Genomic DNA, 24543 nt, shown 5'->3' on the forward strand with positions numbered 1-24543 from the left:
TAAGGCTGGGCAAAATAAATGAAAAATGAACATCAGATTGAAATTTAAGTGTTTAAAATAAGTAGGATTTGATTCTATTTTCTGAATACCAGGTACTAGATTACAGTAAATAGAAATGGTTTCCTAACATATTTTGTGATATGTTACATGAGTTCTATTCAAAGCTGCCTAAATGTTAGCTTAATTCTAAGTAAATTTTCTTCAAACCTATAAACAAATTTGTGACAGTGAAGGGGTTTAGAATTGTTAAAAGCCATTTTGACCAAAACCACTGGGCTATGTTTAAAAGAATGACAGCTTGTGGTCCTGCTGGTGAAGTGAATTTATGGATGAGTAGCTGCGCCATTCAGACCAGGGAGCTGCTATGTTCATTTCTGAATCTGCCTTGAGTCTACTTACCATAGTCAAGACCTTAAAAACTGACATCAGTGGTCTGGGAGGGGGAGCTCTGTCAGGGTACTGCCCTGTTTACTGTCCAGTAACGCCTAAAAGCACATGTGCAGCAAGGACAGTATTGAACTCGGTTGAGATGTTTTCCACAGTTGAATAACCAAAATCACTATTCAATATTGTCTAAAAGAATTGTGGCAAATTGAGGCTTGCCAAATTAAATGTTATAATCACAGCCTAAATTTGCCATTATCACTTAATTCAGGACATGGCATTTAATGCCTATTCAGCCATCTGTGGCCAGTTGTTTGCATTGGTGAAAGTGACCATTTAGTGCAGGTTTCATTGTAAATTAGTAATTATTGCAGTCATTGCTATAGGTTATTTTAGTGATAGACTGGTACTGTTTTCAGCAAAGTGGGTCTGGGAAAAAAATTACTAAGTGAAACCACCACTGCTGAACAACTTTACAATATTTATTCCTCATTCAAACTATCCATGCAAATTTGCACCAAGATTTATTGTAAGGAATTGTTCAGCTACCTTGCAACTGCTTGATTCTGTTCCCAACCCTGACTATGTAGTAGTAATGGTTATAGAATTTTGGAATGAATAACTAATAGTAAGAAGGGATGAATAGATGGATTGTATTAATATTATGTTCATCCACATTAGTTTATTTGAGAGACCTGACATTTCAGAACACTGAAACTAAAGTGCAAAAGGAACGCAAGTCTAGAGAGAAACAGACATTCAATGAAATATTGTCTACCACTTAAATGCAAAGTTAGGGTTAGTGGTATAATAAAATATGATATTACTGTGCTAAGTATATATTGGGGATTGCATTAAGACATAATATGGATAGAATTGATGTTGGGTGATTTTATTTTAATTATCCCAAGCAAGACCAGAATAAAGGTACTGTGTGTGTTTAAATTCGAACAATAAGGAAACAGCAGTTAAAGCATAAAGTTTGATGTAAAAACATAATAGAATGAAGAATCAAAACTAAAGATGCTGTGATTGAAGAGGACAAAGTTCAGTTAGGCAAGAGGATATCTGGCCTAAATTAACTGGCAGAAATATCAGTAAACAGGTCAACAGTGGAAAATCTTCAAATACAAGATTGATCAAGTCCATATGTTCCAGCAGATATAAAAGAGATTTATCAAAGATTTGAGTTTCTTTAGTAAATACATAAAACCTAAACTAAGGGTTAAAATGAAGGCACATGATAAACATGGGTCAAACATGATAATCATGAAGAATACAGATGGTGTAGGGAGAAGATGAAACGGGGAAATTAAAAAAGCTAAAGGGGAATCAAAATTAACTAATAGATTTGTTAAAAGCCCATGTTGAGTCAGTTGTGATGCTATATTGTTTACTCAAAGTTGGTTGATGGGGTCTCATAGGAAATATGTTAGAAAAATCCAGATATTTGCCGTTAGAAAAAAATTGTAGCAGTATGAACACCAAGTTGGTTGACAGGAAGCAAAAGATTAGAGTAAATAGGCATACCCCCGGGGGTTACTGCTAGATACACATTAGTCCTCGGTATATATGGTTGATTTGGACGTGGTGGACTGCAGTCTCAAATTTGCTGATAACACCATCTTTCCATCGGTGAGGTCTGCAATAATACAAGGCATGGACACTTAAGAGAATTTTCAAATAAGTGGTAGGTGTGATTTAACATGCATTTATGAGGAGATTTATGAGAAGATCCATTATGAAAGTAGAAATAAAAAATGGTAACAAATAACATGTTATTTTCTGTAACTTTTCTAAAAGTAACATAATCTTGAGTTGAATAAAAGACTAGTTAGAAAACTTTTGAATTTGTATAGTTTCAAACTTCAGAATAGCCCAGAACAAATGAAATGCAATTTTGATTCATTGATTCAAAGGTAACATAAGTTTTGTGGCTACAGAATACAGTTAGATTTTAGGCATATTGTGATTGGAAGGACATTTAAACAATGGGGAATGCATGTCACTTGTTCTGCGGGTGACGTCAGGAATATGAAATTATGATCACAAGGAGGTACTTAAGATTTTATAACATTTTCAACTTAGAATACTCAGAATAAATTCAACTGATGCTTTTAAAATTATATAGTTTTTAATGGAGTGAATTGTGAAAGGACTATTTCCTCAGTTGGAGGAGTCAGAAATGAGGTGTCATTAATTTAAAAATGATCACAAAAAAGGGGTGTTTCTGAGCAGAGTAGTTTGTTGTCATGGTTAGTACAGGCACAATTAACAACAGAATCCAGAAGGTGACTATTCAGTTTATTGTGCCTGTGCAAGTTCTTTAAATAAGTTGTCAAATGTGGCCCACCCTCATACTTATCCCACATACGTTCCCTTTTCAAAAATTATTTAAAATTTCCTTTTTGTTTATGTAAGATCCGATGTTTTTAAAACCTGTTCAGGGAGGATGCAGTCCTGTGACCAATTGAGAGAGTCAAGCCATTGCAATCCTGGTAGCAGCAGCACCTCTGTACAGTCATGTAATACACATCTCCTCTAACTATTGTACCAGTCCATCACTAACAATTTAGTCCTAGCCTTCATGTTTTGTTTTAAAGCCTTGTCTATATTTTCCTTTCCATTTGATTAATTAAGAGTCTGCTAAATCATTTAATGCATCATCTGTGTGGTGGCAGTTCTAGCAGAATTACTGCTGAATTATTTGTGCTTTTGTCAATGGTGCATGTTATGCATTTCAACCATTGTCCTTTTCTTATTTTATATTTGGCCTATATATGCCTGTGCATAATTTTATGAAAAAGCCTGCATGATAACAGATTGGGCTGAGAAGCCGTGGCGGGTTTATTGAATGTTTTTTGGGGTTGTTTTTTTTTAAATATTTTATTCCACAAGTCTGGCAGTAAAAATTAAGATGTGCCTTGCAAGCAATGTATTCATGTAACAGAGCCAGACGGGATGGAGGGTTGAAGGAAAAGAGAGGGAGAAAATGGACGAGCTGTATTATGTAATTCATTAACAAAATATTTTCTTTTTAAATATCAATATTTAATGCTGCAATCTACTCTCAGCCCTACTGACTGTCTGCCGGATTCAGGCCTAAACATTTACTTTTGTACCATTTTACTGAATGTTTTTTTTAAATCATCCCTCTATACCAATTCACTAAATTCTATAGGTCCTACTGAGTTAGAGCAGCTTCGTCCCTTATTGTTGGCCTACATGAGACAATAGAACCTTTTTGTGGACTATATTAACAATTTTTGCACCAAAATACTACAGGAATTTAAATAGATTGCATATAATGCACCTGTATTCCAGGAATAGGGGTGCTCTAAGATTTTTTTTATGTGCTAGTGTATTTATTACCACATTAAACTGCTGATTTTAACAGGTTGTAATCATCACATCAGTAAGTTCTACCCCATGATGTGAATAGGGAGCAGTATCATCAGATTTCTGCTCCTATTTGTAATCTCACTAAAATGGAATATCATTATGTTGCATGAGGGAGATTCTGCAGAAATTATCTGATCCCAGTTTGTGTCAGTTAACTACACAGCATCAAACACCAATAGTGTAGAGCTGAGAGATATCAGCGTATGTACAAACAACTTTTAAATTAAAGCTTATGAGACAATTCTAAAATGGGCAGTAACAATCATTTTTCCTGATGTTTCCACTGGGGAAAAAATGCATTGTGTAAGTTTCAGAAAAATACTCCCATCATTTTTAAATAAATTAGGAATGGAGTGGAGTCAATTCATATCAAGATATTTCCATTTCAGTAGAGGGAAATGTACTTTACAGTATAATTTTCTGGAGACAAATGAAACAACAGTTAAAATATTGTTAGAAATAAAGCTCATAAACTGAGAATGGAGATATCTTTTTGTCCTAATATTTTAAAAATTGCACCAGTTCAAACAAATTTATAGAGTATTCTTTCAAGTACTCAGCATGTAGCCTCAGAGCCCATTGCAACAAAAATGAGAAATCAGTCAGCCCCACATTCTGTTCATTATCTGCAGACCATGCCAAGATAAAATAGAATCCATTTTTTCGGGTAGTTAGTCTGCTAATACACAATGCAAAGGCTCAAGAATGAAAAATGGCCACTAGGGCAAAGATACCAGGAGGAGTGCAGAATTATGAATCTGGACTCCTGCAAGAGGTCAAATGGCATGAGAAGGAAAGAAAATTGGCAAGAATTGAAGAGAATATCGGGTACAGTTTTTGAAGTGCTGCTTTGATTTGAATGCTTAGCACGTTAGACTATACTTTTTTTCTACATCTCTTAGCCCAGTCTTAACACATTGCATACAGGAATTCGGTACAGCTGGTCTGATGATTGAAACCAAGGCAACACCAATTTACCCTTAGGAATAAATACCTACTTATCCTTAGTGGTCCTGACATTCAGATTTTCTCAAAATTTGTGTGTTTGGTCTCATTTATTTTATCTATGCATATGTTATTGTTTATGTCTGTAATTTAATTTTGCTCTATGCTTTCATTTTCCCATTGATTTCTCACCCAGCTTAATTCACATGGGAGATGCTCTTTCATAGTTTGTTTTCATATATTAACATGGCAGCCTTTTGTGCAGCGGAAGGGTAAGATGAACCGTTTTCTCCCATCATTGGCTTTCACCCAGACACCTTGAACCACCCACAATTCGGATGAGTCTGGATTTTCCCACAGCCACCTTTCCCAGTTATACTCTATAAAGGGGATCTGTTACCAAGAACAGAGGCTTTTGGCCATGTATTTGTTACTTGTTTCCTCAGTAGTAGTTGGTGTAAAGTGATCCAAAATAAGCAACCGCGAGAAAAACAAGAATGTTTTTTCTCGCATGCAGCAGCTAAAAAAAAGAAATATCAGGTTAAATGAGAACCTATGACAGTTCTCTCAGATTAATGGATTGATTATATATAGCATATAGCTTATTTGTAACAAACGGGTAATTGCTAGTGAACATGAACATTTTACTGGGATTAGAGAGAATGATGAGGCAACAAATGTCATTAATGTAACAAGTTTAAAAATTTGTACTCTCCCTGCTACTCAAGTTAAAAGAATTTGAATTTATAAAGCACTTTTAATCCCCTCTATATGCTGCAAAGTGTTTCTTGTCTAATTTTTGAAATTCATTTACTAATGTTACATGGGCAACCTTGGCAGCCATTTTGCACCAACAAGATCCTGCCAGCTGCAGTAAAACAAAGTTACAGGCAATCTGTTCTGATGGTGTATACTAAGAGATATATTTTGACTGGGATATCAAGTATTATCCTTTTATCCTTTCTCCTCCAAAGAAAAGGAAACTGCTTAAACCTATTTTGAGTTTAAATTGATTACGCACCTGAATGATGCACCCCCAGTAGTGCAGCAAGCCGGTTTGGAGCAATGATATTGGTAAAAGCTGTGTGCTCAGTTTTGGAGGTAAAACAATACAGTTATTCCTGATGCTGATCTTAGCAAATACACAGCAACTTTGCATCAAAGTTCAGAGCTTTGTGCATTATGACCTGACTCCATTAAAGTTGATGGACATATTTGCCCTTGCATACAGTCAGGAGCACTTCATAAGAACTCCAATCAAGTGCAAACCACATTTTGTCAGCCAGTATGAAAAAACACTGACAACACCTACCACTTAGTTGTATTTGCCATGTGCCAATCATTTTGCTCTTTAGAAGGAGTGATCTACCTTGTTATATTACATTCTTGAAAAGAAATGATCCTTCACTGATTTTAAATGTAATATAAATGTAAATTTCTCTAATGTTGACTGTATAGTGGAAGAAAGATTCGGAAAGCTAAAGAGTCATCAAATTGGGCACGGACTAATCAAACGCAAGGCAAGAAAGTGATAGATACCATAGCATTAACTATTAAATATGGTTTCCTATTGTGAGTTCCTGTAGGCTGAGATTGCTAACAATGCAAATTAGGAGGACAAATTTTTCCAAAATTGCTGAATGCAGTTTTTCAACTCAAAGCCAAGTTCCTAGCAGTTCATAATGGCCCATCACATCATAGGAATAATCTCAACAAAAGTAATCACTTTGATTTGAAGTGAGGCTGATAACCTACCCTCATCCCCTACTCCCCAAACTCTGAGACTACCAAAGCTATCAATATGATCAGGGACATTGAATGTCTGTGAATATCAATGACATTTTAAAACAAAATACAAAGTTATTTAAATTTAACATCTTAAAAGCTAAAAAGTACTTCCATGTACTAATAATCATTTAAAATCATTAAAATTAACTTAAACATTAATAAAAACAATTGCTTATTTTTCTCTTGGGAGTCAATATCTCTGAATCATTTGAACCTGGCACAGGCCCAGCAAGCAGAGTTTCCAGTCTGAGAACTTGGACTCTGTGAGGAATCTACTGGAGCAGCACAAGGGCAGTTGTGGTAATGGGCCAAATGGAGATGCCAACACTAGAATCAAACTTTCAGATACATACCCAAATAAGTCCTGGTATTTGCACTGGTGTCAGGGCAGAAGATCTGCCTTAATAATTTTATACCAATTAACACCATGCCTGTTAGGAATTTTATTGAAGCTTCCCAATTTCACTTCACTTGCCCTTAAAGCTGGCAGCTAAAGAGACATTCAACAGTGATGATGTGCAGGTCCCAGAGTTGAAAGGTCAGTATGTGATCAACTGCATTATCCAATCCACCTCTGCAGTCATTTCTCGAGTAGAAAATGTGAAAGGAGCAAGGGTTTGAAATCTTCAGTTATTTGTCGATTAACAATCTTTAAATGAAGGTTGTTAATTTGTAGCTTTTAATCATTTCTACATGAGGAAATTTTTGTAAATATGGAATGCAGCCTTGTTTAAAGGAAGCACTCCATAGGAAGTTAAATCATTTAAACCGAAAAGGAACTAAATTGAATTACCATGTTGTATTGTGTTGGTTGGCTTAAGCTAAACTGGTATTTGGGACACCACCTTGATCTCAGCATTGTTAGGTTATAAAGAGAAACAACCAGGCAAAGTACCCTTCACTGACTGCTACTCACTGACCCTTGGTAGATAGTGTGGATGTATGAAGCGTAAGGATGACTAGATTGCACTTTGCTATGAATCCTCTTGTAATCCTGTTGGTCATCACTGCTTGTGTACAAATTTAACAGGGCAGAAGGAAGTGCCAGTGAAACCTTACAGCATCAAAGCTTGAGTCATTGGGAGAGGCAGAGAGAAATAGGAAGAATATTGCTGTTCCTTAGACATATTGAGTTTGGTACGGGAGGAAGGAAGCCCAAGATGTTTGCCATATATGAAAATCCAACTTGCAGCAAAGGCAATAAGTCATAATGGAAGAGGAAGAGTTTATCTTAAATACATCATGTTTGTGCCAGTGATCTGGCATATGTATATTTTTTTATCTGCTGCAAGTAGTCAACAAAATAAAAAATTGCAGTTAGATTTTTGAGTCTTAATAACTTGCAAATTTCACTTCCTTCAAGCCCAAGCAAATTTTTTAATCAGCTTACTTGAATTTAGATTTTGCTTTACTATTGCAATTTGCATTTGTGCACTGGGATTGAATTGTAGAGCAGTAATACTAGGAACTATTTGTGGCCTTACTCCCCTTCATTTCAAATAAATTGTGCTGCTTTTATGTGTCCCTGTTGTTCAATTTGTGGCTTGCTCATCTTCAGAGCATTAACCTAACAGCACTTCAATGATGTTCCCTGTTTTTCTTCCCTCCCAACAAAAAATGACAAGCAAGCACAATTAAGGAATACTATCAGGAAGTATTATTTCAGTTAAATAACAGGATTACTCCAGCATTTATAAAACAAATTTTGTTTTCCCTGTAGAGAAGTTCTGCTCTTGGATAGTGAACACCATTGAACAGTAATGTTCAAGCAAAGACAAGTTTAGACCTGCAGGCATTCAACCTTTGTTGCGATGCTCCCCGGCCCTTGAGCAATTTGTTGAAAGATAAAGCAAACACATTTACCTAGCATCTTACATTATCTTGTCATGTCCCAACATTATCATAATTAACTTTAAAGCTTTAATGTTGTTGTAAGGCAAACATGTTGGCCAAAGTCTACACAGCAAGATTTTGCAAACAGTGAAGTGAATAACCAAATGGTTTGTTTCTGGTGGTGTTGGCTGAGGGATAAATTATGTCCTAGGCACTGGGAGAACACATTTCTTTCCAAATGGTGCTATGTCTTTTTCACTTCTGTCTGAAAAAGTAGATGAGCTTCATTTGAAGTCTCATTTAAAAGAAGCCTGCAGTGAATGCATCAGTCTACATTATATTCTTAAATCCTATCCTTTCAGTGGGCAACACAAGGAGGAGGGAACACACCCACTGTTTGCTTGAGAAGTCTTTTAAAGTCATTAAGTACAAAGGAGAGGTTTTGGGGTGGCTGATTTTTTTTTCTTTTTGAGACATAGTGCAAGGAGAACAAGGGATGAACAGGTCCCATTTACCAATGAAAAAGATAATCTGCCTGAGCTGTCTTCTGAAGACTCCAAAATGCAGTTAAAACTTGCATGTTAAATCTTTTTTTTATCTGCTCTTGCAAAGTTTTGATTACTTCGTACTCATTAAGGTAAATGATACTAGTGGAATTCTCTTAAGTCACCAGGATTAATAAACGATGCTTTCAGGTCAGTTGTTATTAAAAGTTACTCGATTAACCTCAAAAGGGCATTTCATACTGAACCAAAAAGGCACTTTCACATTTCTTACACTGGCCATTCAATAGCTCCACTGAGATCACCAGCATATTGTCAGTTTTGTGCTGTGATTTTGTGCCCAACAAAAGAGCTGGACAGAACATGAATCCAGGTTCCAGAATTGAAAGGCCAGTGTCTGCACCACAGTCTATTTCAGAAGCAATTACATCTTCAAAATCTAAAATCTGCATTAGTTAAAGAAGTTGATTCAGATAAACAGTCTATTGTAGGTAGGCCTTCAAAAAAGGGATGTTGTCTCCTGGTTCATGCCAATCCTCACCATTGTTCTTGGTTTTACCAATACTTAATGTGGCAATACCTATCAGCTTTATTCAATAATGTACATGCCTTCTCCATGTTTCCTTTGCCTGATGCAGGAAAGTCAGATAAATTGGCTCATTCTTTCTTTTAATTTTTTCCCCATGTTTTCCCCCACACGTTTAGCCAAGGGAATCACTTTCATCATACACGCCTCTTCCTCATTTACTTTTTTAATCCAGCAATACAAAGGAATTCTGAGGGAAAGTAAAAGGTCAAAATGCCTCACGATTCCACTGTTGCAGGACAGATGTACACTGCTTGCAAGATGTCTTGCGGCAAAATCCCTGTTGTGAAACCAGTAGCAATACACGTCCATTGTATGGCACAGCCATTGTTATGCCACTTTATTAAAAAAAATAAATAAATTGTGTTTTCTCTTCTGACAGAAACGGTGAGAGCAATGACACATGTGATTAACCAAGGAATGGCCATGTACTGGGGCACCTCACGATGGAGTGCAATGGAAATCATGGTAAGATGAACATGAAGTTTGAATGTTAGGACAGTTCATTATATTTTTTTTAGAAACCATCAAGCCACATCTTGATTGCAACCTCAGCTTCTGACCTCCTATCCTCGGGTTTAATGGTTTCCTATATTATAGGTTTCAGCCCTTCACCTGAAGTTCAATTTTGAAATTGTCCCAACAGGATATCTCCTTATCACTGAACTCCCTATAATAAGCATGTATGTAATTTTCTAGCTAGAAAAAAATGTTTTTACATGTTGATAAGATGCTTGAAGAAATGAAACAAACATTTCTTTTAAATCTGTAATCTAACACATACCTTTAAGTTAAAACCAAATTAATTACATGGGTGTAATTGGGCAGCGCAGGCTCATTGGGCCGGAAGGGCCTGTTACCGTGCTGTATAAATAAAGTTTAACTGATTAGGAAAGTGATTTTGTTCAAGAATATAGGGATTAAAGGCAGGAACACCATGCACAGTTTGTGATCACCAAAACTTTGCTTTCTCCAACCAGAACTTTATGTATTTGATCAAATACAATGGTCTAGAAATTGCTCCATACCTTTTTGTTGTAACAGTAAATTAGCATTGTCAGTCAATCAACATTGTTGAGTTTTCCTGTGTTTCAGCACAAAGTTCCATACTGATATGTCACAAGTTCTCACAGTTGTACGATGTAACACAGCACGTGCAATCTTTGCAGGTAGTTATTAAAAGGAAATGTCACCAGACAAGCAACACTCTTCACACTACCATAAATGAATGAATACTACAATGGGGTGATCCCAGAATCATAAGAACATGGTTAAGCTGGTGAGAGTACCCTCAGAAGGCATTCTCCTTGTGCATGGGAACCATAGAGGCCTTCCAGGACCACAGCTAGAAAGATGTCAGGCTGGTCCCTGTAAGGACACGAGTACAGCCTATGAAAGTCTGCATTTTGGGGAAGCCTGTAATGCAGGCAAATGCTCATGCCAACCCTACGTGCTTCTGTGGCCTGAAGAAACAGTAGTTGAAGTGTCTCCTCCTTGAATATGATGTTTGCATGACCACTTCAATGCAGCTATGAGGAGTGAGCTTGAGATGTGGCAGAGATCAGCAGCAGTTGCCTGGAATGATCGTGACATTACAAAGCTGAGAGTTAGATTGACCCTGGCCTCCATAGGCAAAGCATTCAAGGTGTACGTGAGGTTGTGTTTGAATTCATAGAAGGGCCACAGGCTGCAGTGATGACAAAGAATGTGTTTGGAGTGTTGGCCCTATAACTAGCATGGTTTTGGGGGAAACAAGTTTAGGAAAACCTGGTTATTCTGTGAGTGAAGAAGAGCTGTAATTTTTCAGACTATTAAAGATGAAAATCTCACTGCAGATGAATTTTGTGTTGCACTACTGTTGATGTCATGTAGAGGAGTTTTGTGTTAGAAACAAGTGTCAGGGAGAAAAAGTCCCACTGAAAAATGAGGAGATGAATTACCCAGTGTGTGCAGAATTACTCTACCTTGGGTTAACCTGATTTTTCAACTGCATAGCACTGCACAGTTATCTGAATTAATTTCTAGCCCTATGTGTCCCTAAGGAGAGAGTATGCACTCATAACAGGCACACGTGGATCAGATCAAACCTCTGCAATCCTGCCATGTCTATTTGAATGGTGATGGATAATTGAACTACCATCAGGAGGAGGAAGCTTCAACTACATCCCAATCCTCAGTGAGAGTGGGTCAGTATATGAGTTCTAAATTAAAGGCAGAAGCATTCACATCTATATTTAACCAGGTGCGCCAAGTGGATATCAGCATTATCACGAGAAGCCACTCTCAGCCAACTCAAGTCATTCTTGTGATATCACAACTGCACCATGTTCAACTCCTTACACAGCTCCTTAGCAAATGAAGCAGTCTGTGTCACGTGCTGCAAGACCTACATAACATTCAAGCCTGGGCTAATATGTGGTGTTACTTGCCACATAAGTGCCAGGTCGTGATATCTAGAGGCATTGCCATTACAGATTCTCCCCACATCAACAGCCTGACCAGAAACTCAGCTGGATGAGCCGCAGAAATAATGTGGCTAGAAGAATAGTTTCAGAGGCTGGGTATCCTGTGACGAGTAAGCCATTCCCCGATACCCCAAAGCTTTTTCACCTTTTACAAGGCAAGAGCATGATGGAATATGCCTAGACGAATGCAGCTCCAACAATACTCAAAAAGCTTAATGCCATTGAGGACAAAACAACTCCCTTGACTGGCACTCCATCCAACACCCTAAACATTCATTCCCTTCACTACCATTATACCTTTTCAGTGTGAACCTTTTTAATTAATTCACAAGATGTGAGTATTACTGACAATGCCAGCATTTATTTGTGTCACATATTGGCCAGGCTGTAAAGATGACAGATTTCCTTGCCTAAAGGACATTAGTAATTTTTTTAATGATAATCCAGGAGTTTCATGGTTATTGTTGCTGAGACTAGCTATTTTATAAACTCCAGATTTATTTAATCACATCTATTTAAATTCCCCAGCTGCCATGGCAGGATTTGAGAAACCAAGGACTGCAGATGCTGGAATCTAGATGAAAAACACGATGATGCTGGAGGAACTCAGCAGGCCAGGCAGCATCCATGGAGAAAAGCAGGAGGTCAACATTTTGGGTCAGGATCCTTCTTCAGGACTGAAGATAGGAAAAGGGGAAGCCCAATATATAGGAGGGAAAAGCAGAGCAGTGATGGTGAACAAAAGAGGGGAGGCAGGGTGGGCACAAGGTGGTGATAGGTAGATGCAGGTTAGAGATAGTGATAGGCAGGTATGGGGGAGGAGGGGAGAGCAGATCCATCAGGGAAAGCTCAAAGGTAAGGAGGAAAAAAGGGTAGAAAAAAGAGCTAGGTTAGTAAAGGGAAGAAAAGAAGAAGCATGGTTGGGGGTGTGTGTGGGGGGGGTGTGGTTGAGGGGATTACTTAAAGTGGGAGAATTTAATGTTCATGCCATTAGGCTGCAGGGTTCCAAGACGGAAAATGAGGGTGCTGTTCCTCCAGTTTGCGCTTGGACTTTTCCTGGCAGTGGAGGAGGCCAAGGACTGACATATCAGTGATGGAGTGGAAAGGGGAGCTGAAGTGACTGGCAGCAGGGAGATGCAGATCACAGTTACTACGGAGCTCAGGTGTTCTGCAAAACGGTCACCTAGTCTGCGTTTAGTCTCGCTAATGTAGAGGATGCTGCCTGGCCTGCCGAGTTCCTCCAGCATCATAGTGTTTTTCATGGCAGGATTTGAATTTGTTTCACTGGACTTGTGGTCCAGGATTCTGGCTTCTAGTTCAGTAGCAACCACTAGACTATGGTTTTTACATAGGCTACTCCAACAGCACATCCCAAACTTTGAAAAAGGCATGGGGTGCATGTGAGCATCACCAGTTGCAGATTCCCTTTATCCAAGTGGCGCAACATCCTGACCGATATTAATCATCTCCCTCTTGTAGCCACCATACATTCAACTCCCCACACAGTGTTGTGGGATTATTTCGCCAGAAGAACTGCAGCAGTTCAAGAAGGTGGCTCACCACCACCTCCTGAAAGACAATAAGTGCTGGCTTGACAGTGCTGTTTACATTCCCCTAAAAAATTCTGCAAACTTAGATTTACTTTTCAGTATATTGGTAAGGTTTTGTGAGTATTACAGTACCTAGATCACACAATAGATTCAGTGTGAATTAAACTCAATCTATACATTCTATAGAGGTTGCAAATTGTTAATTTGAAGTATTGAATAAATTTCTCAAACTTTTCTGAACATCTTAGACCACCTGAGTCATGTCAAGTATGCCTTCTTATTTAAACCCCTTTTCCTCACATCAGTTCATCATCAAGTTATAAAAATATCCTAAAACCTCATTAGAAATGAGGATCATTCATCACTTAGCATTGTGATTTTTTTTAAATAGTGCTGTTCCTCAATGCACTGCCATTGACCTTTTTTTTTAATTGACTTAAATGATTTTTGTTTTTATTCCTTATGTGAGGCACATCCTAAAATATGCTTCTTTTGACAAATAATTATTCTTATTATATATTTTCACTGTAGTTTTCCATTGCTTTTTGCTTTATATGTACTTTCCTCTCTGCCATAATTTGAAGTAAATAGTGCAGACCAACATCAGTGGAGACACTAGACTGGAATCTGAAGCAAAAAATGAGCTGCTGGGGGAACACTGTGTCAGGCAACATATCTGGAGCAAAAATGAGCAAAACCCCTTTCTGCTTTCTGCAGAGTCCACTTCCTCCATGACTCCCTAATTCACTCATCCCTCCCCCCCCCCCCCCAGGCACTTTCTCCTGCAACCGTAGAAGGTGAAACACTATCCCTACACCTCCCTCACCTCCATCCAGGGACCTAAACAGCCCTTCCAGGTGAGGCAGAGATTCACATTCACCTCCTCCAACTTTATCTATTACATTTGGTTCTCTCGATGTGGCCTCCTTGATCGCTTTGCCGAGTATCTACACTCTGTCTTCCATGGGCATCTTAAGCATCTGTTCGCAAGCCATCTTAATTCCCCTTCCCATTCCCACACCAACCTGTCTGTCCTCAGCCTCTCCCACAGCTATCCCTCTGCCCCCCTCTCCCTCCCCCCCCCCCTCCCTCTCTCTCTCCCCCCATCTGCCCAGGTCCTATCTCACATACCCTTCTTTCCGAGCTACCTCCCCAGCACCCCCACTCAGTGTCTTTCCACTCCCCCACCTACCCTATCTGCCCATCGCCCACATACTCTTCCCAGTGTCCCCTCCCCCCACTTCCCTTCTGCCCATTATACCTCCCTTATTTGGTTCTTCTTAACCTTCCTTTCTTATCAGATTCCATAATCTGCAGCCCTTTGTTGCCTCCATCTATCACCTCCCAGTCTCTCTTTCTATCTCCACCCTTTCCTTCCCCACCTGACTCTATCTGCCACAGCCCTTCCTCTCCCCTCTACTCTTCCATTTCCCCATACAGATACTGAGTTCCTCCAGTAGCTTGTTTTAGGCCAACATCGGTGATATAGCAAATGGCCTGAAATAAAAGAGCCAAGGAGCAGCTGTTAATAAAAATGTAATCAGAAAATATTTTGGTGTGGTTGCATCTAAAACTTTGAGAGATTAGCGATATTATGATTGACCGAGAGAAAATTACTACAAGTTTTTTTTAAGGGATGCATGTCTTTGATACCATAATCTGTACTGGATTTGTTTTGGTTATGGTGAATGAGCCAATTAACCCACAAGTGAGTCCATATTGTTTTAAATACAATGTTGATTTTCTTATTGCTTTTTCTCTGGAATTTTTCCATTTGTGCTTACATTTTATGATGTATTTTGAAATTTGATCATTGTGATAAAGTTACTTCTTTTAATGAACTTTTACACATTGAAACCTATAACCTGTGATCAGATTCCCTCACTGGATTCTATTGCAGAAGCTGAATAAAACATAGATTGTGTTGCTGTATTGCTGAGTTAATAATTAAATCTCATGATGTAAATCACCTCCCTCATGTAGCCAGACATGAGTAATCCATCAAATCAGCATGTGCCACAGGCTGTCCTTGTAACTATTCAAAGAGCAGAATTAGATAGAACAAGTTTAGGGAATCCTCAATGTTCCATTACGAATGAAAAATGCAAGTTAGATATTGCGAACAGGAAGGATTCCTGTAAATTTACATAAGATTGTCTTATTCGTGCAGGATTTTAGAAGAATGAGAGAGGATCTCACTGAGACATAAGAATGTGAGAGTGATTAATAGGGTAGATGCTAAGAAGCTATTTCCTGCAGCTGGAAGTCTTAGGGTAGATCTTAGTCTCAGAATAAGCTGCAGGGTAGACCTTAGCCTCAGAATAAGTGCACGGCCAATCATGAGTGAGATGAGGATAAATTTCTTTGCTCCAAGAGTTGTAAATCTTTGGAATTCTATTCTCTAGAAGGCTCAGTCATTGAGTACATTCAAAGCTATGATTGATAGGTTTTGGACACACAGGGAATTAAGAGGTAAGGGGATTGAGCAGGAAAGTGGAGCTTAACTCAAGGAACAGGCTTGAGAGCCCTAATGATCTACAGCTCTGTTGCTGGGTTCATTCTCTCTCCACCAGCCAACTTCTTCCTCCAAAACTTCATTAGACAATAAATGAGAAATCCCAACAGGAACCTGGACAGTTCACTTCAAATCTACCTCCCATTCTCAGACCCTAACTATGCATTTATCCTCTTTTGGTACTGAAGCATACACTTGCGTATGCACACTTGTACTCCAGTGTAACCCAGACCCAGACCGGACATTATCTAAGACTCCCTCAGCCTAGGTTAAAAAGTGCACAGCCTGGCAGAGCAATAATGTATTAATTCCCTGAAATAGAGCACTGAATCTGCAATGCGTTTTTTCTTAATGTAACAAATAAGGGCGACGACGTCGCTGTCTTCTGCTCGGACCCGAGGTCAGTCGGCAGATTGATCAGCATCTGCGACCGGTTTGAGTCGGCATCAGGGGCCAGAGTCAACCGCGTGAAGAGCAAGGCCATGCTCTTCGGCAACTGGCCCGACCGAGCCAACGTCCCCTTCACCGTCAGGCCTGACTATCTGAAGGTGCTGGGGATCTGGTTCGGAGGGGCCGGGGTGTGCAACAAAAATTGGCGGGAGCGGATTGGGAAGGTGAAGCAGAAACTGGGACTGTGGGAACGGCACTCCCTATCAATAACTGGGAAGAACCTGGTCATCAGGTGTGAGGTGCTCTCAGGGCTGCTGTACTTGGCACAGGTGTGGCCTGTTCCTCGCTCCTCCGGCTTGGAAATCACCCACGCCGTTTTCCGGTTTGTCTGGGGATCCAAGATGGAGCGGGTCCGACGGGTCACCATGCACAAGTCCCTGGACAATGGGGGTAAAGGTGTCCCCAATGTCGCCCTCATGCTGATGACCACCTTCGTCTGTGGCTGCATCAGGCTCTGTGTGGAACCCAAGTACGTGAGCACCAAGTTTCACTATGTACCGAGGTTCTACCTGTCCCGGCTGTTGCGAAGGATGGGCCTGGCCCCGTGGCCACACGGCGTCCCAGTCAGCTGGACGTTGCCGCACTACCTGTCCTTTGTGGAAAAGTTCTTCCGGACCAACCCCTTGGACCATAAGTCCATCAGGAAGTGGTCAGCACGGAACATCCTGCAGACACTGCAGGAGAAGGACTCGATGGACACCATGGGGTGGTTCCCTGAGCAGACCCTCCAGACCATCTGGCAGAATGCCTCATCGCCAGAACTCACCAACAAGCACCAAGACCTCACTTGGCTGGCAGTGAGAGGGGCCCTCCCAGTAAGATCTGTCCTGCACGGTTGGGACATCACCCCCAGCGCGGGCTGCCCCCGGGAGGACTGCGCCGGGGACGAGACGGTCGCCCACCTCTTTGCGGGCTGTGGGTTCGCGAGGAGGGTGTGGCGAAAGATGCAGGGGTCCTTGTCACATTTCATCCCCAGCAGCAGCGTAACGGAGGATTCTCCGATCTACGGGCTGTTCCCGGGGACACACACACAGACGGACATCAACTGCTGCTGGAAGGTCATCAACTCGGTGAAAGACGCCCTTTGGTCTGCCCGAAAATTGTTGGTCTCCCAGCACTGCGAGATGTCCGTAGGGGAACGCTGCCGACTGGCACATTCCAGGCTGCAGGAGTACGTGCTGAGGGACGCACTGAAGTTGGGTGCAGCCAGCGCGAGGGCTCGGTGGGGAAGGACGACAGTTTAGGGTTCTTCTGCCACAGCAGAAGGAGAAGCGGGGTCAGGCGAGGAAGCCGCTCAAAGGTTGTAAATATGGGATTGGGGTATCACCCCAGGGAGCCACACGTGTGGCAGCGGTGCTGTTTTTTTTATATATAAAAAGGTAACACTAAGAATTGAACTGTACACGAATGTAAAGGTTTGAACAGTTTTTATTATTGTATATAGTTTCCTTTATTATGAATAAAGTTTATTTTGTTAAAAAAAAACAAATAAGGGTGACTACAACACATTGCTGACTGCTGAGATTTGCACCATAAACCATCCAGTACCACAGACTATATTGTAATCTTTTCCAAATCTTTCTGAAAATTTAAAAATTGTTGCACCTAGATCTTGCTGGCTCAGTCCCCCTGCCTGGAGTTATCACCCATGGCCCCCATACCTGCACTTGTCCAGGTGTGGAATGTCTATCTTACTGGCTGTATGTGCACTGGAGTCCAGTAGTGTGCTCTCAGTGGTGACAAGCTGTGAAATCCATAATTATTTCTAAAAGTTTTTATGTGTCTCTGATATTCAGAGATATTTAAAAACTACTAAAATTGAAGTAATATTTTAATGTAAAGTTTTAAAACTTTAAAACTAAAGCACAAACCCTTATAAATAGAAACAATAAAGGCAAATAAGTTTCTAAAAATTAACTTGCTTTTTCCTTTGTCTCTTAAATGTTTGCCCTGCAATCCCCATTGAAATCAATGGAATATCAAATCCTCCATAAGTTCTAACTTGATGTATGATCCAAGAGGCAGTCCCTTTAGCAGTTCTGGGGAGTCCCAGCAAACTGGGCTCTGCTTCTGAATCATTTTAAATTAAAGTAGTTTATTTCCAATATCCTTTGCTCTCATATCCTTGCATTTTATAGCAGTATTCTGGGTTACTGAAATGAATGCTGATTTTTTGGTAAGCAGAAACTCCTGAGAAGTAGTGTTGGAGGATGCAACAGAGAATGTACCTTAAGGTTTTGTAACAACAAGGAAAATCTGTGAAGCCTACACAACCTGGAAATAATCCATTATGTTACAGTTCTTAGCTTTTTTTGGAAAGTATTTTTGATGAAGGACCTTTTCCAAGATGAGTCACAAAGTCACCTCTTTCATTACTCTGTCATACATTCACTATCTCTGATCTGCAGGAGGCTTACTCAGTGGCTCGTCAATTTAACCTCATCCCCCCAATATGTGAACAAGCTGAATATCACCTCTTCCAAAGAGAGAAAGTTGAAGTGCAGCTTCCAGAACTCTTCCATAAGATCGGTAAATATTTTGGCAGATAAGTTTTCATAACAATCAATTGCTTTGAATTATTATCTTTCCTCTGTTCAGTTTTGCCTTCATTCCTATGTGGCATACTTCCAACGATAATGGACCATTTGTGGTATCTTGTACAAGTGCCCATTCTAGAAGTTGGGAAGCGTTTCGGCAATTTCTGAACAGTTTGCATTTTAGTAATTTCCGAACAGATTGTTCAGTGGAAGCTGCAAGAATGAAACCCCCCCCCCAATGATACCCTAGTTCTGAATCTGCCCAAGATTATTGGATGGCTGCTACCCTTAATTACATTGTCTTTAGTGTATTACTGGAAAACCCTGAGTTTCAGTGTACCTAACCTTTTTCTTCTTGCTTATATTCCTTCTTGAAGGTGTTGGAGCAATGACTTGGTCTCCTTTGGCATGTGGCATTATTTCTGGAAAGTATGATGCAGGTGTTCCTCCCTACTCTAGAGCTTCCTTAAAGGTACAGTAAGTAATTGGAAAAAAATATTGTCAGGCTCCAGTTTATTTCTGTGATCTAGTGGGTTAAGCCAATTTCTGTACATTATCCTGGGTAGAACATCACAGCATAGAATTCAGGTGGGATGTTCAGGTGTCAGTATTCGATTCTTTTGCTAAGCTATTTTAAAAATCACATTTCACTGTATTTGGTATGAAGAGTTTTGTTGTGTTTTTTTTAAATCAGTAAGCTTTTCAGATGAAATTAAAGAATTTTAAAATCAAAAGGGAAATTAATGTAACTGAGTTTAGGGAATTGGAATCATCCAAGTTACACCTTGTAATCTGCTCTCTGTGTTTTAATGTGAATTAATGAGCTGATTGTAATATAGTGGAGAACTCGTTTCTTTTGCATTACTCTCCTCATGTACAATATAACTACCTCACTGATTCATTCGAAGAGAATGACATTGCCTAACTATAAAGGTGTGACATAGAATACATAGAATGAATTGCCTCACCTACTCCAATAGCCAAGTCAGTTTGGAGCATAATCATGAGCTAAATCATTTTGAATTCACAGGGTTACCAATGGTTGAAGGATAAGATTCTGACTGAAGAAGGCAGGCGACAGCAAGGAAAACTAAAAGAGCTACAGGGCATTGCAGAGCGACTTAGTTGCACCCTCCCTCAGCTAGCAATCGGTAAGGATTTAAGCTTCATTGCCTTTTGGGGGGGTGGGGGGGATATTCTCCTGGCAATGCACTGGAGTTCCAACCCTTTTTACATATCTGATACCTTTTCACTGTAAATACTAAGACATACTGCATTATTGTTATACCTGTCATCCATCTGGATTAGAAAATGTGAGCACTTGAGTTTCTAGCCATTTAGAAAGTTAGGCACAGCACACTCTAGTTTCCAACATGTGCCTAACCTTTTAAACATTCTAACTGGTAGGTGAGATTCCTCACTGGAACACTGAATTAGATCTTAGAATTTTAATCAGACAGAAGATGTTTTTTAGAAAGCTTCTGCTGTCATTTGGTGAATTCAGTCATGATCGAATAGCTTTTATGGTCTTTTATTTGCAACACTTGGGTTAAAATCAAACTGAAAAAGAAATACTCGCCTCTCATTGAACTGGAAGAGTTTATGCGTTAGAGCTTTGCTCTTTTGCATTTAAATTTATTTCGGATCAAAAATATGTTTTTCAGGAGGGGCAGTGTTTGAATACATCTTGAGAAAAGGGCGAGAGAGTAGGGTTAATTGTCAGCATGGGCTGAATGACTGCCTCCTGTGCTGTCTCCACAAAGTGTTCATCAATTCAACTCATTTCCTTTCAGCTATCCCAAATTAATCAAAAACCCATACCTTCCTGATGGTATGTATGATTAACATTAAAAATCCCACTTTGCAAAGGTATAAAGAAAACTGGAGATGGAAAGAAAGAAAGAAAAATTTGTAGGGGAAACCTTAAGATGACATGGGGTTGTGGAGAGGTTTGTGGAAGCAAATTGAGAGGGGCTTAGAAAACTGAATGCACAATGCTGGTGATGGGCGAAGGAAAGAGAAGGAAGTGCAAGAAGGTAGGGTCAAAGGAATAAGCCATGGAAAAGTTGTAATGTGAATTGTTGATGACAGAAGGCCAAAGTAGGTCAATAAGCAGAGTAATAGACAAGTGAGATTTTGTGGAATTGAACAGGAGCATCTGTTTTGGATTAGCTCCACCCTGTAGAGGTTGAAAGAGGCCTGTCAGAGGATCATGGGAGTGACTGAGTCCAGAGGTTACAACAATTTTGATGAGAGTTTCAATAACAATGGGCTAAGGTGAGCAATGTTATGAAGGTGGAAGTAGCCAGCCTTTGAGTATGTATAAAATCAGAAACACTACTTGGCTCAAACAGGTTTCTGACTCCCATGAATCTGGTTCCATCTGAATCAGTGACCTAGGTAGGGTAATCTATAGCCAGGATAAAGGAAAAGTCAAATATTATTTCAGTCTGTTATTCTGATGTTGAATTTTAAAATAATCTGAAAGGATCCAAGTCATTTAAATTTCATTTAAAATTTTTCATTCATACAGAACATTTATTTAATGATGGAGCTTTAACATTCAGGCTTTGTGCAGCTGTTTATCCTTTCAAGAGTAGGAAATGCTTAAATGCAACACAGGCTAAAACAATCTCAGTTTACGTTTTTTGAAACTGTAATAATGCATTGGAAATAACAAAGGTATTGGAATATTGTGATAATACAAATAAGAAATGATTTTTTGGGAATCCAAGATATAGGCTTTAAAAAAATGCCTCTGAAGGTGAATGATTTTTTTCTCTTTGAGAACTCACCTTGGTATAAATATTGCAGTTGCCACTGATCTCATTTAACACAATCAAATGCCATTTTATTTTCTGTTAAAAATGGATTGACATGAATCAACAGTACAGAGAACTGTTTAGTACTATGAAAACCATAATCTCTACTCTTCAAAGAGACCCTATAACTTGCCAGAAGTAAAACTTTTAATGAATACAGTCCATGTTCATTTAAAAAATATGCAGAAATTCTACAGTATCTTAAAGGAGAAATAAAACCTTTGAATTTCAAGTATCACAGAGCTGACAGATTATTGCTATTTAAGATTTTCAGGGATGAATGAGGATTATTTATAACAGATGTGTCTTCTTCTGTGGAGAATTACATTGCTATCCAGGCCTGTTTCATCCATGTTATTCAATGTTGTAGATGATGATCTGCACACTCATGATATTTAATCTGACTAAGTAGTTGACATAGGCAGATTTTCCCTAAAGTAAATCTCCAGTCTGAATCACTGACTACAAATTTGTTATATCCACTAACTGGGCAGTAACACAGTGGATAAGAAGTAAGTTCAATTTCCTTGCCTCTCCAACTTTTCATTCTCATCTATATGACTGCACAGACTTCCTACACAGAGTTGTGAGCAAGTAGGACACCAAAGATTGTTCTGTCTAAGTGATCATCGTGAACTCTGGGACAGTTATCTTCACCATCACAAAGAGTATGGGTTCAAAGTAACACCAAAAAGAACACTTGAGTCTTACTCTTAAGCTTTTTCTTAAATCAACTCTCTCACCTAACGATGAAACCTGTCTTACCATTGCTGTAAATGACTGAAATGAATAGCTACTGTCCTCAGACACCTCTATAAATGATGCATTTAAAGTGTTTCTCTATGATACTGGACAGTAACAATCAGACAAAGATATATCAAGAGAAAGATTTCCCAATCTAGTTTACCTGTATACCACTTATGATTGGGACTTTCATAGTGAAAAGAAACATGCTTTCTATGGCTTCAGACAACTGGGATCAATAGCTCATGTCCCAGTCATTATGAGAATAGTACTCACCATTTTCTTCTTGTCCTGGATGTAACATGGATACGCTTCTGACTATACATTATCAACAGAAGAGACCCCCATACATATAGATAATTTTAAGTGGGAACCAATGATTCAACTTGATACAAGAATGGTTGAGAACATTTAATTTATTTGCTAGCACAAAGTTAATACATATTAATGGTTAGAAGGTAATTATCAACATTAAATTAGATTTTAAACCATATTAGCATGTTGTGTGTTAGGGAGAGAGAAAGCACAATAACACTGTTTATCTGGCAATGTATCCCAGTTGAACCCAGCAACGATTCTCCTCTTTCCTGTGACTCCAGCAGCATTGATTCCTCTGTGATCTGAAGTCAAAAAATTAGACTCCAGTTACAATAACATCTCTCTAAAAGGCTCCTGGTTACTGTTTGGTTCTCAACCAATATCAACTCTTATGACCAAATCGGTATTTTAGGCAATTTTAGAAACTGGCCATAAATTGGAGATGGCTGAGGAGAATGCTGGGGAGAAAAACTAACACAATGAGGCTATTTGTAAAATGCTGTAACAGCTAAAAGCATAGACTGCAGGAATATACCTGATAATATAGAAACCAACAGATTTGGGAATGTTATCTCAGAGCAAGTTGAATAAAAGATACAAGGATCTATCACTGAAGGAATGGAGGGAGCATGTTTCTCACAATTGGTTAGGCTTTTTGGGGTAGAAATTAAGCTTTTTACAATTGAGAACTAAAAGGCAACCTTGGCCTTTGTGAGGGGTATTTGTGCAGTCTAGAACCTAATCTCTCTTTTTGTCCTTGTGGGAAAGTGCTGACTGGGTTAAGCAGGCCACATTTGCAGGACTTGATCCTGATAAACGTTGCTGGTGTGTATACTCTTTACCCAACAGTGGGAATAAGGGCTTAATACTTGGTTTAGCTTTGTTAACTGTTGCCTTAATTCTAGTGTATATTAACTTAGTTTGAACAAATAAAGTCCTCATAATCATATTGGTATTGGGTTGAATCATTAACCTTAAGATCAAATCTTGCATACATTATTCATAATTTAATTAATCTTGTGTTCTTCTTCCAGCCTGGTGTTTAAGAAATGAGGGTGTTAGTTCTGTGCTAGTTGGAGCTTCTAACACTGAACAACTTTTGGAAAACATTGGAGCAATACAGGTCAGTATGGCAACTTAAACCAAGCAACTACTGCCGCTCTCACTACACACTACGGCAGCCATGTGTACTTTAAACCTCTTGCTTTTGGCTGTTCATTAAGCTCTACAGTTTCTGTAAGTAAAAACCCACAATGACAGCTATTGAAAATATACACAAATTGCATGGTACTTGGAGGAGATTCAGACTGACTGTAGGCAATGAGCACCACTTACATACAGATAAAAATCTACGTCAATTTTTCCATCATTTGCACAACTTATTCAAACGATAGTAAGTCAATCAGTTATGTGAATGCTAAATGAGGTTAATGGTTCCAAGTGGATCACCCCAATTCTGTGTCCTTTTATTCAGACTTCCTCCTTTCCAGTATTTCAAGCACTTGCTTGTTTTTGAGGTTGTGCAGGTTGTGGTGGATCTTTTTAGGGAGTCCCTCAAGATCAAGGATGATCTACTTTAACTCCGGTTCTGTGGGTTTCTGAGGTCACTGATGCCGCCAACATGGGAACTGCGGGCTCTTCCACAAATGGGGCAGGTGATGGCTGAGGGTGAGCGGGTGGTTTGTGAGGTGATCTGCTCCT

At 39.3% G+C, this 24543-nt stretch overlaps 1 protein-coding gene across 11 annotated transcripts in view; it reads left to right on the forward strand.

The window, feature by feature from the left end:
• The window catches only part of kcnab2a (potassium voltage-gated channel subfamily A regulatory beta subunit 2a), a 279869-nt gene that overhangs the window by 249540 nt on the left and 5786 nt on the right, over nucleotides 1-24543 (forward strand). For all 11 annotated transcript variants that reach the window (XM_052039399.1, XM_052039396.1, XM_052039405.1 and 8 more), the window contains 5 exons: nucleotides 9824-9909; nucleotides 18830-18950; nucleotides 19336-19430; nucleotides 19989-20109; nucleotides 23877-23965. In XM_052039399.1, the coding sequence (XP_051895359.1) occupies nucleotides 9824-9909; nucleotides 18830-18950; nucleotides 19336-19430; nucleotides 19989-20109; nucleotides 23877-23965 (512 nt within the window). The remainder of the gene's footprint in view (nucleotides 1-9823; nucleotides 9910-18829; nucleotides 18951-19335; nucleotides 19431-19988; nucleotides 20110-23876; nucleotides 23966-24543) is intronic.

Source organism: Pristis pectinata, chromosome 26 (genome assembly GCF_009764475.1).
Source record: "Pristis pectinata isolate sPriPec2 chromosome 26, sPriPec2.1.pri, whole genome shotgun sequence".
Taxonomy (NCBI): domain Eukaryota; kingdom Metazoa; phylum Chordata; class Chondrichthyes; order Rhinopristiformes; family Pristidae; genus Pristis; species Pristis pectinata.